The following is a 16,831-nucleotide window of genomic DNA, read 5'->3' on the forward strand; positions in this document are numbered from 1 at the left end:
TATTTGTTGAGCGCTTACTACGTGCCAAGCACTGTTCTAAGCGCTAGGGCAGATCCGAGGTCACCAGGTTGTCCCACGTGGGGCTCACAGTCTTCATCCCCATGTTGCAGAGGGGGGAACTGAGGCACAGAGAATAATAATAACGATGGTATTTGCTAAGCGCTTACTATGTGCCAAGCACTGTTCTAAGCGCTGAGGAAGCCGAGGTCATTAGGTTGGGCCATGTGGGTCTCAGTCTTAATCCCCATTTTACAGAGGAAGGAACTGAGGCCCAGAGATTAATAATGATGGTATTTGTTGAGCGCTTACTACGTGCCAAGCACTGTTCTAAGCGCCGGAGTAGATCCGAAGGCATCAGGTTGTCCCACGTGGGGCTCACAGTCTTCATCCCCATGTTGCAGAGGGGGGAACTGAGGCACAGAGAATAATAATAACGATGGTATTTGCTAAGCGCTTACTATGTGCCAAGCACTGTTCTAAGCGCTGAGGAAGCCGAGGTCATTAGGTTGGTCCATGTGGGTCTCAGTCTTAATCCCCATTTTACAGAGGAAGGAACTGAGGCCCAGAGATTAATAATGATGGTATTTGTTGAGCGCTTACTACGTGCCAAGCACTGTTCTAAGCGCTGGAGTAGATCCGAAGGCATCAGGTTGTCCCACGTGGGGCTCACAGTCTTCATCCCCATGTTGCAGAGGGGGGAACTGAGGCACAGAGAATAATAATAACGATGGTATTTGCTAAGCGCTTACTACGTGCCAAGCACTGTTCTAAGCGCTGAGGAAGCCGAGGTCATTAGGTTGGTCCATGTGGGTCTCAGTCTTAATCCCCATTTTACAGAGGAAGGAACTGAGGCACAGAGATTAATAATGATGGTATTTGTTGAGCGCTTACTACGTGCCAAGCACTGTTCTAAGCGCTAGGGCAGATCCGAGGTCACCAGGTTGTCCCACGTGGGGCTCACAGTCTTCATCCCCATGTTGCAGAGGGGGGAACTGAGGCACAGAGAATAATAATAACGATGGTATTTGCTAAGCGCTTACTATGTGCCAAGCACTGTTCTAAGCGCTGAGGAAGCCGAGGTCATTAGGTTGGGCCATGTGGGTCTCAGTCTTAATCCCCATTTTACAGAGGAAGGAACTGAGGCCCAGAGAATAATAGTGATGGTATTTGTTGAGCGCTTACTACGTGCCAAGCACTGTTCTAAGCGCTGGAGTAGATCCGAAGGCATCAGGTTGTCCCACGTGGGGCTCACAGTCTTCATCCCCATGTTGCAGAGGGGGGAACTGAGGCACAGAGAATAATAATAACGATGGTATTTGCTAAGCGCTTACTACGTGCCAAGCACTGTTCTAAGCGCTGAGGAAGCCGAGGTCATTAGGTTGGTCCATGTGGGTCTCAGTCTTAATCCCCATTTTACAGAGGAAGGAACTGAGGCACAGAGATTAATAATGATGGTATTTGTTGAGCGCTTACTACGTGCCAAGCACTGTTCTAAGTGCTAGGGCAGATCCGAGGTCACCAGGTTGTCCCACGTGGGGCTCACAGTCTTCATCCCCATGTTGCAGAGGGGGGAACTGAGGCACAGAGAATAATAATAACGATGGTATTTGCTAAGCGCTTACTATGTGCCAAGCACTGTTCTAAGCGCTGAGGAAGCCGAGGTCATTAGGTTGGGCCATGTGGGTCTCAGTCTTAATCCCCATTTTACAGAGGAAGGAACTGAGGCCCAGAGATTAATAATGATGGTATTTGTTGAGCGCTTACTACGTGCCAAGCACTGTTCTAAGCGCCGGAGTAGATCCGAAGGCATCAGGTTGTCCCACGTGGGGCTCACAGTCTTCATCCCCATGTTGCAGAGGGGGGAACTGAGGCACAGAGAATAATAATAACGATGGTATTTGCTAAGCGCTTACTATGTGCCAAGCACTGTTCTAAGCGCTGAGGAAGCCGAGGTCATTAGGTTGGTCCATGTGGGTCTCAGTCTTAATCCCCATTTTACAGAGGAAGGAACTGAGGCACAGAGATTAATAATGATGGTATTTGTTGAGCGCTTACTACGTGCCAAGCACTGTTCTAAGCGCCGGAGTAGATCCGAAGGCATCAGGTTGTCCCACGTGGGGCTCACAGTCTTCATCCCCATGTTGCAGAGGGGGGAACTGAGGCACAGAGAATAATAATAACGATGGTATTTGCTAAGCGCTTACTATGTGCCAAGCACTGTTCTAAGCGCTGAGGAAGCCGAGGTCATTAGGTTGGCCCATGTGGGTCTCAGTCTTAACCCCCATTTTACAGAGGAAGGAACTGAGGCACAGAGAATAATAATGATGGTATTTGTTGAGCACTTACTACGTGCCAAGCACTGTTCTAAGCGCTGAGGCACAGAGAATAGTAATAACGATGGTACTTGTTAAGCGCTTACTATGTGCCAAGCACTGTTCTAAGCGCTGAGGTAGATCCGAGGTCATCAGGTTGTCCCCCGTGGGGCTCACAGTCTTAAATCCCCATTTTACAGATGACGTAACTGAGAACTATAATAAATAATCATGATGGCATTTGTTAAGCGCTTACTATGTGCCAAGCACTGTTCTAAGCGCTGGGGAGGTTACAAGGTGATCAGGTTGTCCCACGTGGGGCTCACAGTCTTAAATCCCCATTTTACAGATGACATAACTGAGAACTATAATAAATAATAATGATGGCATTTGTTAAGTGCATACTATGTGCCAAGCACTGTTCTAAGCGCTAGGGTAGATACAAGGCGATCAGGTTGTCCCACGAGGGGCTTACAGTCTTAAACCCCCATTTTACAGATGATGTAACTGAGAACCATAATAAATAATAATGATGGCATTTGTTAAGCGCTTACTATGTGCCAAGCACTGTTCTAAGCGCTAGGGTACATACAAGGCGATCAGGTTGTCCCACGAGGGGCTCACAGTCTTAAATCCCCATTTTACAGATGACGTAACTGAGAACTATAATAAATAATAATGATGGCATTTGTTAAGCGCTTACTATGTGCCAAGCACTGTTCTAAGCGCTGGGGTAGATGCAAGGTGATCAGGTTGTCCCACGAGGGGCCCACAGTCTTCAAGAGAAGTAGCATGGCTCAGTGGAAAGAGCCCGGTCTTGGGAGTCAGAGGTCCTGGGTTCAAATCCCGATTCTGCCACTTAGCTGTGTGACTTTGGGCAAGTCACTTTACTTCTCGGGGCCTCAGTTCCCTCGTCTGTAAAATGGGGATTGAGACTGTGAGCCCCACGTGGGACAACCTGATTACCTTGTATCCCCCGGGCGCTTTGAAGAGTGCTTTGCACGTAGTAAGCGCTTAACAAATACCATGATTATTATTATGTGCTTAGTGGAAAGAGCGTGGGTTTGGGAGTCAGAGGTCGTGGGTTCTAATCCAGCCTCCGCCACTGATCAGCTGTGTGACTTTGGGCAAGTTACTTCACTTCTCTGTGCCTCAGCTCCCTCATCTGTAAAGTGGGGATTAAGACTGTGAGCCCCATGTGGGACAACCTCATTACCTTATATCTACCCCAGCGCTTAGAACAGTGCTCGACACATAGTAAGTGCTTAACAAATGTCATTATTATTATCATCATCGTTATTATCATATCCCCATTTTGCAGATGAGGTAGCTGAGGCCCAGAGACGTGAAATAATAATAATAATAATGGCATTTATTAAGCGCTTACTATGTATAAAGCACTGTTCTAAGCGCTGGGGAGGTTACAAGGTGATCAGGTTGTCCCATGTGGGGCTCACAGTCTTAATCCCCATTTTTCAGATGAGGTAACTGAGGCCCAGAGAAGTGAAGTGACTTGCCCAAGGTCACACAGCTGACAATTGGCGGAGCCGGGTTTTGAACCCATAACCTCTGACTCCAAACCCCGAGCTCTTTCCCCTGAGCCACGCTAATGACTTGCCCAAGGTCACTCAGCTGACAAGCGGCAGAGCCGGGATTAGAACCCACGACCAGCCCATTTGAGCTGAAGGACAGGGAAGTGGGGAGGGGGGGGCAGAGGTAGAGAAGCAGCGCGGCTCAGTGGAAAGAGCCCGGGCTTTGGAGTTAGAGGTCATGGGTTCAAATCCCGACTCCCTCCGCCAATTGTCAGCTGGGTGACTTTGGGCAGGTCACTTCGCTTTTCTGTGCCTCAGTTCCCTCATCTGTAAAATGGGGATTAAAAAACTGTGAGCCCCCCGTGGGACAACCTGATCACCTTGGAATCTCCCCAGCGCTTAGAGCAGTGCTTCGCACATAGTAGGCGCTTAAGAAATAGCATCATTATTAGTATTATTATTACACAGAGACCCACAAATACAGAGATACAGTCGCGGAGAGAGACGGGGGGAAAAGAAAGAAGGGGGCAGAGGAGGAGGAAGAGGAGAGTGGAAGGAAAGGAAAGACCCCCCTCCCCCTTCCATCCCCCTTCCCATCCAGCCTGGGGGTCGGGGGGCGTGGGTGGATCCGCTCCCGTTTCTCATTACCGTTGGAGAACCGGGTTTGTCCCTCTGTCTTTCCTCCATTTCCCCCTGGGTGGCTTCGTCCATCCCGGGACCGGGAAGGAGACGGGGACGGGGGCGATGGTTCAAGGAGAAAGAGCCAGAGAGGGAATTCCAGGCAGCGCAGGGAGACCGAGAATTCCCGCTGCGGGGAGGGAAGGGATGGGATAGGGGCGGGGGGGGGGGGGGGGTTGGGGGAGGGAAGACTCCAAGGCTGGGGCAGGGGCTGGGGGTGGGCCAGGGGCAGGAGCAGGGGCAGGGCCAGGGGCAGAGGCAGGGGGTGGGCCAGGGGCAGGGGCTGGGGGTGGGCCAAGGGACAGGGGCAGGGCCAGGCCTGGGACAGGGGCAGGGGAAGGGGCAGAGGTTGTTGCAGGGCCAGGGGCAGGGGCTGGGGCTGGGGCAGGTCAGGGCCAGGGGCAGGGGCTGGGGGTGGACCAAGGGCCAGGGGCAGGGCTGGGCCAGGGGCAGGGGCAGGGGCTGGGCCAGGGGGAGGGCCAGGAGCAGGGGCTGGGGCTGGGGCAGGGCAGGGCCAGGGGCTGAGCCAGGGGCAGAGCCAGGGGCTGGGGCTGGGCCAAGGGCCAGGGGCATGGGCAGGGCTGGGCCGGGGGCAGGGGCAGAGGCTGGGGTAGGGACAGGAGCAGGGGCAGAGGATGGGCCAGGGGCTGGGGGTGGGCCAGAGGCCAGAGGCAGGGGCAGTGGCAGGGGCTGGGACAGAAGGAGGGGCAGGGGCAAGGGCAGGGGCTGGGCCAGTGAGAGGGCCAGGGGCAGGGGCTGGGGCTGGGGCAGGGCAGTGCCAGGGGCTGGGGGTGGGCCAAGGGCCAGGGGCATGGGCAGGGCTGGGCCAGGGGCAGGGGCAGAGGCTGGGCCAGGGACAGGAGCAGGGGCAGGGGAAGGGCCAGGGGCTGGGGGTGGGCCAGGGGCCAAAGGCAGGGGCTGTGGCAGAGGCTGGGACAGGAGCAGGGGCAGGGGCTGGGGCTGGGGCACGGCAGTGCCAGGGGCTGGGGGTGGGCCAAGAGCCAGGGGCATGGGCAGGGCTGGGCCAGGGGCAGGGGCAGAGGCTGGGGCAGGGACAGGAGCAGGGGCAGGGGAAGGGCCAGGGGCTGGGGGTGGGCCAGGGGCCAGTGGCAGGGGCTGGGACAGGAGCAGGGGCAGGGGCAGACGCAGACCCCGAGCCAGGGCGAGTTTGCATCCCGTGTCCGAGAAGCCCCCAGCCTCTGGAATGGGGGCGGGCGGGCGGGGGAAGGGCGGGGTTGGGTTTGTTTCAAGTTGTGAGCTGGGGGGGAGGGGGGTCCCGGGGGTGGGGGGTGGGGGAGGGGGCTCCCAGGCTGCCCGAGACGCTGCGGGCCCCGGGGGGCGAGGGAGGGCAGCAGGACCGGCCGGGGCCGGGGCCGGGGCCGGTCCGGGGCCGGGGGATTATTGGTCCCCCTGAGGCCCCCGCTCCATCCTCCCGTCCCCCGGCCCCCGGAGCCCGCGGGCTCCCCGGGGGCTGGCCGGGGGCTCCCCGGGGGCTGGCCCCCCCTCCCCCAGCCAAGCCCACCCCCGGCCCCTCCCCCGGGCCCCTCCCCCTCCCCTCTCCTCCCTGCCCCTCCGGCGCCGGGCGCGCAGACCGCGGCAGGGAGGGACGGAGCGCAGCTGGCAGAGGCTCACCCACCCAGCGGCCCACCGGTCCCAAACCGCCACCCCCGGGACGCCCCCTCCCCGGGACCCCGGGCCAAAGCCTGCGGACCCCTTCCCCCCTCAACCGCCCTCGGGCCCCGCTGGACTAAACCCCGCCACCGCCGCCGGACAGATGCCCAGGGCCCGCAGCAGGTTCGGACCGACGCCCTGGCATCGGGGGGCAACGCGGGGGGCAGCGCGGGGGGCAGCGGGGGGCAGCGGGGAGCGAAGCCCACCGCCCTTGGCCGTCCACTCCAGGGCCCGGGCAGAGAGGGGTCAGCGGGTGGGTGAGTGTTTGTGTGTGAGTGTGTGTGTGTGTGAGGATGTGTGTGAGTGTGTGTTTGGGGGTAACCCGGGGTGTGGGAGTGGGAGTGTGGAGGGTGACCCGGCAGCTTTTGGGGTGTCGTCCGGCCCGAAAATGGACCCTGAGCCCACCCCGGCCATCCCACCCCAGCAGCCCCCCTCCCAGTGCCGGTGTGAATGACTGGGAGTTTGTGTGAGTGTCTGAGGGGTATCCCGGGGTGTGTGGAGGGTGAACTGGCAGCTTTTGGGGTGTCGTCCGGCCCGAAAATGGACACTGAGCCCACCCTGGCCATCCCACCCCAGCAGCCCCCCTCCCAATGCCGGTGTGAATGACTGGGAGTTTGTGTGAGAGTGTGTGTGTGTGTGTGTGTGTGTGTCTGTGTGTGTGTGGTTTTGGGTAACCCGGGGTGTGGGAGTGGGCGTGTGGCGGGTGATCGGACTGCTTCTGGGGTGTCGTCCGGCCCAAAAATGGACACTGAGCCCACCCCGGCCATCCCACCCCAACAGCCCCCTTCCCAATGCCGGTGTGAATGACTGGGAGTGTGTGTGTGTGAGTGTGAGTGTGAGTGTGTGAATGTCCGGGGGCTAGGACAGGCCGGATCGGGGACCGCCCACGGGTGTCTTGATCCCGGGGAAGTTTCGTTTTTCAGTCAATCGTATTTACTGAGCGCTTACTGTGCGCAGAGCGCTGTACTAAGCGCTCGCACTGTCCTAGGCGTTTTTGCGGTCCTTAGGCCACCCCCGGATTCCTGGCTCCGCCATTCCCGCTCTCCGACCCGGGGGGCTCCCGCCTTGGGGTCACCCCAGCCCGGATCCCGCACTGGGAATCCCACCTCTACGGAGGGGAAAATTAAAACCCCCCACTAAACCAGGGGTGGGAACTTTTGGGCCTGGTGGCCTTCCCGCGCCCCGCTTCCTTTTATTCGGTCAATCTTATTTTTTGAGCGTTTACTGTGTGCAGAGCACTGGACTAAGCGCTTGGGAAAGTACAAATCGACCAGGCCTTGGGCCCGGCCCGGTGGGCAGCGGGGGCTGTCCGGAGAAGGGGGTCCTCCGGGGCCAGCGCTCAGTACGGTGCCCGGCACGTAGTAGGCGCTTAAGAAATCCCGTCCTGATCGTCCCCCGGGGTCGACGCGCTCCCATCCCCCCACCCAGATAAAAGTCTCGAATTCATTCAATCGCATTTATTGAACGCTTACTGTGTGCGCAGCACTGTACTAAGCGCTTGGAAAGTACAATTCGGCAACAGAGAGGGTCCCTACCCGACAACGGGCTCACAGTCTAGAAGGGGGAGACAGACAACAAAACAAAGCAAGTGGACAGGCGTCAATACCATCAAAATAAATAGAATTATAGCTCACAACACATCATTAATAAAATATTGAGAAACAAAATAAAGTCAAAATTAAGAAATCCCGTCCTGATTCGTCCCCCGGGCACGACGCGCTCCCATCCCCCCACCCAGATAAAAGTCTCGAATTCATTCAGTCGTATTTATTGAGCGTCGACTGTGTGCAGAGCACTGTACTAAGCGCTTGGAAAGTACAATTCGGCCACAGAGAGAGGCAATCCCTGTCCAACAACGGGCTCACAGTCTAGAAGGGGGAGTCAGACAACAAAATAAGTAGAGAGGCGTTAATACCATCAAAATAAATAGAATTAGAGCCATATACACATCATGAATAAAATAATGCCAAAATTAAGAAATCCCGTCCTGATTGAGCCCCGGGGGCGATGCGCTCCCATCCCCCCGCCCAGATAAAAGTCTCGTATTCACTCAATCGTGTTTATTCATTCAATCGTATTTATTGAGCGCTGACTGTGTGCAGAGCACTAGGACTACGCTCTTGGGAAATACAATTCGGCAGCAGATAGAGACAATCCCTACCCAACAAAACGACGGGTTTATTGAGCGCCTACTGTGAGCAGAGCACTGGACTAAGCGCTTGGGAAGTACAATTCGGCAACCGAGACGGTCCCTATCCAACAAAGGGTTTATTGAGCGCCGACTGTGTGCAGAGCACTGTGCCAAGAGCTTGGAAAGTACAATCCGGCAACGGAGGGAGAGGGTCCCGACCCAACAACGCGTTTATTGACTGTGAGCAGAGAACCGGACTAAGCGCTTGGAAAGTACAAGTCGGCAACAGAAAGAGACAATTCCTGCCCAACAACGGGTTTATTGAGCGCCGGCTGTGTGCAGAGCACTGGACGAAGCGCTTGGAAAGTACAATTCGGCAACAGAGAGAGGCGATCCCTGCCCGACAACGGGTTTATTGAGCGCCGACGGTGTGCAGAGCACTGGTCTAAGCGCTTGGGAAGTACAACTCGGTAACAGATAGAGACAATTCCTACCCAACAACGGGTTTATTGAGCGCCGACTGTGAGCAGAGCCCGGGACTAAGCGCTTGGAAAGTACAATTCGGCAACAGAGAGAGGCGATCCCTGCCCAACAACGTGTTTATTGAGCTCCGATCGTGTGCAGAGCACTGGTCTAAGCGCTTGGGAAGTACAAGTCGGCTACAGATAGAAACAATTCCTACCCAACAACGGGTTTATTGAGCGCCGATCGTGTGCAGAGCACTGGTCTAAGCGCTTGGGAAGTACAAGTCGGCAACAAATAGAGATAATTCCTACCCAACAACGGGTTTATTGAGCGCCGACCGTGTGCAGAGCACTGGTCTAAGCGCTTGGGAAGTACAAATCGGCAACAGATAGAGACAATTCCTACCCAACAACGGGGTATATGTTACCAGCTTGTACTTCCCAAGCGCTTAGTACAGTGCTCTGCACACACTAAGCGCTCAATAAATACGATTGAATGAATGAATTGAATGAATAATACTATTGAATGAACGGGTTTATTGAGCGCTGACTGTGAGCAGAGTCCGGGACTAAGCGCTTGGAAAGTATAATTCGGGAACAGAGAGAGGCGATCCCTGCCCAACAACGGGGTTATTGAGCGCCGACCTTGTGCAGAGCACTGGTCTAAGCGCTTGGGAAGTACAAGTCGGCAACAGAGACAATTCCTATCCAACAACGGGTTTATTGAGCGCCTACTGTGAGCACAGCCCCGGACTAAGCGCTTGGAAAGTCTAATTCGGCAACAGAGAGAGGCGATCCCTGCCCGACAACGGGTTTATTGAGCGCCGACCTTGTGCAGAGCACTGGTCTAAGCGCTTGGGAAGTACAATTCGGCAATAGATAGAGACAATTCCTACCCAACAACGGGTTTATTGAGCGCCGACTGTGAGCAGAGCCCGGGACTAAGCGCTTGGAAAGTCTAATTCGGCAACAGAGAGAGGCGATCCCTGCCCAAAAACAAGTTTATTGAGCACCGACCGTGTGCAGAGCACTGGTCTAAGCGCTTGGGAAGTACAAGTCGGCTTCAGATAGAGACAATTCCTACCCAACAACGAGTTTATTGAGCGCTGACTATGAGCAGAGCCCAGGACTAAGCGCTTGGAAAGTCTAATTCGGCAACAGAGAGAGGCGATCCCTGCCCAAAAACAAGTTTATTGAGCGCCGACCGTGTGCAGAGCACTGGTCTAAGCGCTTGGGAAGTACAAGTCGGCTTCAGATAGAGACAATTCCTACCCAATAACGGGTTTATTGAGCGCCGACTGTGAGCAGAGCCCGGGACTAAGAGCTTGGAAAGTCTAATTCGGCAACAGAGAGAGGCGATCCCTGCCCGACAACGGGTTTATTGAGCGCCGACTGTGCGCAGAGCGCTGGTCTAAGCGCTTGGGAAGTAAAAGTCGGCTTCAGATAGAGACAATTCCTACCCAACAACGAGTTTATTGAGCGCTGACTGTGAGCAGAGCCCGGGACTAAGCGCTTGGAAAGTCTAATTCGGGAACAGAGAGAGGCGATCCCTGCCCAACAACAGGGTTATTGAGCGCCGACTGTGTGCAGAGCACTGATCTAAGCGCTTGGGAAGTACAATTCGGCAACAGAGACAATTTTTGTGAGCAGAGCCCGGGACTAAGCTCTTGGAAAGTCTAATTCGGCAACAGAGAGAGGCGAACCCTGCCCGACAACGGGTTTATTGAGCGCCGACTGTGCGCAGAGCGCTGGTCTAAGCGCTTGGGAAGTACAAGTCGGCTACAGATAGAAACAATTCCTACCCAACAACGGGTTTATTGAGCGCCGACCGTGTGCAGAGCACTGGTCTAAGCGCTTGGGAAGTACAAGTCGGCAACAGATAGAGACAATTCCTACCCGACAACGGGTTTATCGAGCGCCGACTGTGAGCAGAGCCCGGGACTAAGCGGTTGGAAAGTCTAATTCGGCAACAGAGAGAGGCGATCCCTGCCCGACAACGGGTTTATTGAGCGCCGACTGTGCGCAGAGCGCTGGTCTAAGCGCTTGGGAAGTAAAAGTCGGCAACAGATAGAGACAATTCCTACCCGACAACGGGTTTATTGAGCGCCGACTGTGAGCAGAGCCCGGGACTAAGCGCTTGGAAAGTCTAGTTCGGCAACAGAGAGAGGCGATCCCTGCCCAAAAACAGGTTTATTGAGCGCAGAGCACTGTGCCAAGCGCTTAGGGCCGTTCGGTAACGGTGTCCTCTGTCCCCCGTGTGTGTCCGTGTGTCGGTTGGCAGGGGCTAGCTGGCGGCCGGTCCTCGGATGGCCCTCGCCGACGGCGGCTGGTGCGTGCTGAAGAGGCGCGGGGCCGGGCCGGTGGGCACCGGGCACGGCTGCCCCTTCCCGGGCCGGGACCCCCGCCCCTGCCCGCCGGAGCCCCCGGACCCTCCTCCGGCCTCCTCGTCGTCGTCGTCGTCGTCGTCGTCGTCGTCGTCGTCGTCGGCCACGTGCCCGTCCCCGCCGGGCCTCCCCTCCCGGCCTCCCGGTGCCCCCGGTGGCCCGTGCCCGCTGTCCGCCCTGTCCGGCTGGGAGGACCTCCTGCCCTTCGCCGAGCTCGACCCCAAGCTGCTGTGGTCCGGGCGGGGCGCCAAGCTGAGCCCGCTGCGGGGCCCGGGCCGGGGGGCGGAGGAGCCCATGTACCCGGCCTTGGCCCTGCCGGGGCCGGGCTCGGGCCCCTACGAGGGGGCGGCGGGGGGGTTCGGGCACCCGGCGGCGGCGGCCCCGGTCTACGTGCCCACCACGCGGGTGGGCCCCGTGCTGCCCGCCCTGCCCTACCTGCCGCCCGGCCCGGCCGGGCCCGCCGCCCCCGCCGCCCCGGGCTGGGCCCCGACGGCGGCCGACAGCCCCACGTACGGCGGGGGCGGCGGGGGCGGCGGCGGGGCCCACCCCTCGCGCTTCCCCTACGCCCCCAGCCCGCCCGGGCCCAGCGCGGCGGCCGGCCGGGACCACCCCGGGGCCTACGGGCCGGGCGCCGCGGGGCTGGGGGCCCTGGGCGGGCGCGACGCCCAGTACAGCCCCCTGACCGCCGCCCGGCCCCTCAACGGGTCCTACCCGCCGCCCCCGCCCCCGCCCCCCGGCCCCTATGCCCCCTACGTGGGCGCCTCCCTGCCCCCGGCCTGGCCCTCGGCTCCCTTCGACGGCCCGGTCCTCCACAGCCTGCAGAGCCGCGCCGGGGCCCCCCTCGGCCTCCCCCGGACCCCCAGCGCCGGTGAGTCGCAATCAACCAGCCAATCGGTCCTATTGACTGAGCGCTTACCGGACTAAGCGCCGGGGAAGTCCACGTGGGCGACCCCGAGAGCCGGTCCCTACCCAACGGTGGGCTCGCGGCCTAGAAGGAAAGAGCCCGGGAGTCAGAGGTCAGCCGGGTGACTTTGGGCGGGTCACTTCGCCTCTCTGGGCCTCAGCTCCCTCGTCTGGAAAATGGGGATGAAGACTGGGACCCCCCCCCGTGGGACAACCTGATCACTTTGTAAACTCCCCAGCGCTTAGAACGGCGCTTTGCACATAGTAAGCGCTTAATAAATGCCATTATTATTATTATAGAAGGGGGAGACAGAGTCTCCGCCGACCCACCCCCTCACGGGGACACACAGAGCATTCGCCAACCCCTTCCCGGGTGCCCGGCACTGTTCTAAGCGCCCGGGAGGCTGCCAGGGCCGGCCCGGGTGGCGGGGAGATGCGGGGAAAGGCGGCCGGGACCACACGGTTCCCCCGACGCGGATTCCCCGCCCTTCGTCCAGTAGCCCTGAGAATCATGATAATAATAATGATAATGTTTCTTAAGCGTTTAGTAGGTGCCCAGCACTGTTCTAAGCGCTGGGGAGGCTGCCAGGGCCGGCCCAGGTGGAGAGGAGATGCAGGGAAAGGCGGCCGGGACTGGAAGGGCCCCTCCGACGCGGATTCCCTGCCCTTCGCCCAGTAGCCTGGAGAATCATCATCATAATAATAACGATGGTATTTGTTAAGCGCTTACTAGGTGCCAAGCACTGCTCTAAGCGCTAGGGAGGCTGCCAGGGCCGGTCCGGGTGGCGGGGAGATGCGGACGGTCCCCCGCCCCCGACGCGGATTCCCTGCTCTTCGCCCAGTAGCCCTGAGAATCATCATCATAATAATGATATCATCATCATCATCATCAATCGTATTTATTGAGCGCTTACTATGTGCAGAGCACTGTACTAAGCGCCTGGGAAGTACAAATTGGCAACACATAGAGACAGTCCCTACCCAACAGTGGGCTCACAGTCTAAAAGTGTTTGATAGTGTTTCTTAAGCGCTTACTAGGTGCCCAGCACTGTTCTAAGCGCTGGGGGAGGCTGCCAGGGCCGGCCCGGGTGGCGGAGAGATGAGGGGAAAGGCGGCCGGGACCGGACGGTCCCCTCCGATGCATTTTCCCTGCCCTTCGCCCAGTAGCCCTGAGAATCATCATAATAATAGTAATAATAGTGATAGTGTTTGTTAAGCGCTTACTAGGTGCCCAGCACTGTTCTAAGCGCTGGGGAGGCTGCCAGGGCCGGCCCGGATGGCGGGGAGATGCGGGGAAAGGCGGCCGGGACCGGACGGTCCCCTCCGACGCGGATTCCCTGCCCTTCGCCCAGTAGCCTGGAGAATCATAATAATAATAGTAACGATGGTATTTGTTAAGCGCTTACTAAGTTCCAAGTGCTGGGGTAAATACAAGGTCATCAGCTTGTCCTGCGTGGGGCTCACGGTCTTATCCCCCCGTTTTACAGATGTGGGAACTGAGGCCCAGAGAAGTGAAGTGGTTTGCCCAAGGTCACACGGCAGACAAGTGGCGGAGCTAGGATTAGTACCCAGGTCCTCTGACTCCCAAGTCCGGGGTCTTTTTTTTTATGTTAAGCGCTTAGTAGGTGCCAAGCACTGTTCTAAGCGCTGGGGTGAATCCGAGGTCATCAGCTTGTCCTACGTGGGGCTCACGGTCTTATCCCCCCATTTTACAGATGTGGGAACTGAGGCCCAGAGAAGTGAAGTGGTGTGCCCAAGGCCTCACAGCAGACAAGTGGCGGAGTTAGGATTAGAACCCACGTCCTTTACCTCCCAAGCCCGGGGGTCTTGCGGCTAAAGGCCGCCGGGACGGGCTGGGAGCGCTTCACAAATACCGTCTTTAGTAGAGTGGTCTCCCTGGGGGTCTGTGGGAGGATGGGGAAGGGTCCTTGAGCCCACTGTTGGGTAGGGACCGTATCTATATGTTGCCAACTTGTACTTCCCAAGCGCTTAGTACAGTGCTCTGCACACAGTAAACGCTCAATAAATATGAATGAATGAATGAATGAATGAGGGGGAAGGGACTGTCCTGTCCTCCTGGTTCGCTTCCCCGTCGGGTCGGAGGGTGAGGGCGTTCTCCAAGGACCCCTCTCCCCTCGACCCCCCCAAGGATACTGCTTGGCAAATGACTGGCGCCTTCTGAGGGCAGCGTTGGGCCCAATCCCATTCCCGGGATTCAAATCCCCCCGGCGTCTTGGACCTGGGAAGGCCGCGGAGAGGAGGAATCGCTCCTGATCTGGGCCCAAACTCCCGACCAGGGGATCCCCTGCTTTGCGGTGGCCCCGGGAGGAATCCCCAGAAGCCCGGGCATGTTGAGGTGGGCACCGAGCCCGGCCAGGCCAGGAGTTGCGGGAGGCAGCCTGGCTTAGTGGAAAGAGCCAGAGGTCTTGGGTTCGAATCCCGCATCCGCCACTTGTCAGCTGTGTGACTTTAGGCAAGTCACTTCGCTTCATCATCAATCGTATTTATTGAGCGCTTACTGTGTGCAGATAACTGAGGCCTTCTCTGGGCCTCAGTTACCTGTAAAAGGGGGATGAAGACTGTGAGCCCCACTTGGGATAACCTGATAACCTTGTATCTACCCCAGCGCTTAGAACAGTGCTTGGCACATAGTAAGCGCTTAACAAACATTATTATTATTATTATTATTATTATGCCAGGTCTGCCACCTAAATCCTAAATCCGCCTGCCTAAATCCGCGGGCCGAGCCGCCAGGGTCCCTTCACCCTTTTTATCCCCTCCCCCGGTCTCTCCCCCACAGCCCAGACCTGCTGTGCGTTCATTCATTCTTTCATTCGTATTTATTGAGCGCTTACTGTGAGCAGAGCACTGGACTAAGCGCTCGGAAAGTACAAAATCAGCAACAGAGACGGTCCCTCCCCAACAAGGGGCTCACAGTCTAGAAGGGGGGGGGAGACAGAAAACAAAATAAAACAAGTAGACAATCAATCAATCAATCGTATTTATTGAGGGCTTACTGTGTGCAGAGCACTGTACTAAGCGCTTGGGAAGTACAAGTTGGCAACATATAGAGACGGTCCCTACCCAATAGTGGGCTCACAGTCTAGAAGAATAAATAGAATAATAGCTATATACACATGTTCGGCAGGCCACGTCTCCCCCCTCGCCCCGAGGAACTTGCCCGTGGGCTTCGACTCGGTCTTTGGGCCCCCAAATTGGCCCCCAAGGCCAGTGACTTGAGGGTCCCGGGGTCCGGCCTAGGCGGGCCGTTTCCAGACCGAAATCCAGGGGAGGAAAAGAAGGAAAGTCCAAAAAAAAAACCTGCTTCCCAGAGGGTTGTGCCTGGGGCCGGAGGAGAGTTTCTGCGGCCGGAGCCGGGACTTCGGATCGCCTCTCCCCGCTCTTGCTTTTCATTAATTAATTAATTAATTATGGTGGTTGTTCATTCGATCGTATTTATTGAGCGCTTACTGTGTGCGGAGCCCTGTAGTAAGCGCTTAATTTGTTAAGCGGTGACTGTGCCGAGCGTTGTTCTAAGCGCTGGATAATAATAATGGTATTTGTTAAGCGCCTACTATGTGCCCCACTGTTCTAAGCACTGGGTAATAATAATGGTATTTGTTAAGGGCCTGCTATGTGCCAAACACTGCTTTAAGCGCTGGATAATAATAATGGTATTTGTTAAGCGTCTATGTGCCAAACACTGTTCTAAGCGCTGAATAATAATAATGGGATTTGTTAAGTGTCTACTATGTGCCGAACACTGTTCTAAGCGCTGAATAATAATAATGGGATTTGTTAAGCGCCTACTGTGTGCCGAACAATGTTCTAAGCGCTGGATAATAATAATGATAGTTGTTAAGCGCCAACTATGTGCTAAGCACTGTTCTAACTGCTGGATAATAATAATAATGGTATTTGTTAAGCGCCTACTATGTGCCGAGCACTGTTCTGAGCGCTGGATAATAGTAATGGTATTTGTTAAGCGCCTACTATGTGCCAAGCACTGTTCTAAGCGCTGGATAATAATAATGGGATTTGTTGAGCGCCTAGCGCTGGGGGAGATATAGGGTAATCAGATTGTCCCACGTGGGGCTCACAGCCTTAACCCCCATTTTTCAGATGAGGGAACTGAGGCCCAGAGAAGTGAAGTGATTTACCCAAAGTCACACGGCGGCGGGGTCGGGATTCGAACCCATGACCTCTGACTCCCAAGCTCGGGCTCTTTCCACCGGGACACAAGCCCGGGGCCTTCGCTTGGCCGGGGCTTGGATCCGGGGGCGTTGGGGGAGCCAGTCCTGGGGGGGGGGGGGGGCTGGGGAGACCGGACCCCCTGCTTCGATCATTCATTCAGTCCTATTTATTTGAGAAGCAGCGTGGCTCAGTGGAAAGAGCCCGGGCTTTGGAGTCTGAGGTCATGGGTTCCAATCCCAGCTCCACCACTTATCAGCTGTGTGACTTTGGGCAAATCACTTCACTTCTCTGGGCCTCAGTTACCTCATCTGTAAAATGGGGATTAAGATTGTGAGCCCCCTCCCCATGGGACAACCATCATCTTGTAACCTCCCCAGTGCTTAGAACAGTGCTTTGCACATACTAAGCGCTTAATAAATGCCATCATCATTATTATTATTATTTATTGAGCGTTTACTGCGTGCAGAGCACTGGACTAAGCGCTAACAAACCGGCCACAGCAAGGGGCTCCCCTCCTCACAACCGGGGCTCGGGAGAGGTCATGGTGTGTGGGGGGGCCATA

The 16,831-nt window shown here is 56.8% G+C and overlaps 1 protein-coding gene across 3 annotated transcripts in view; it reads left to right on the forward strand.

Annotated features, from left to right (window-relative positions):
• The first annotated feature begins 6,232 nt into the window (after nt 1-6,232).
• The window catches only part of GATA6 (GATA binding protein 6), a 41,102-nt gene continuing 30,503 nt past the window's right edge, over nt 6,233-16,831 (forward strand). For 2 of the 3 annotated variants that reach the window (XM_038766472.1, XM_038766474.1), the window contains exons 1-2: nt 6,233-6,316; nt 11,070-12,040. In XM_038766472.1, the coding sequence (XP_038622400.1) occupies nt 11,095-12,040 (946 nt within the window). In that variant the 5' untranslated portion in view covers nt 6,233-6,316; nt 11,070-11,094. Of the gene's footprint in view, nt 6,317-10,960; nt 12,041-16,831 lie in introns of those variants that run through there. The other variant, XM_038766473.1, reaches the window with a different exon arrangement.

Source organism: Tachyglossus aculeatus, chromosome 25 (assembly GCF_015852505.1).
Source record: "Tachyglossus aculeatus isolate mTacAcu1 chromosome 25, mTacAcu1.pri, whole genome shotgun sequence".
Lineage (NCBI taxonomy): Eukaryota > Metazoa > Chordata > Mammalia > Monotremata > Tachyglossidae > Tachyglossus > Tachyglossus aculeatus.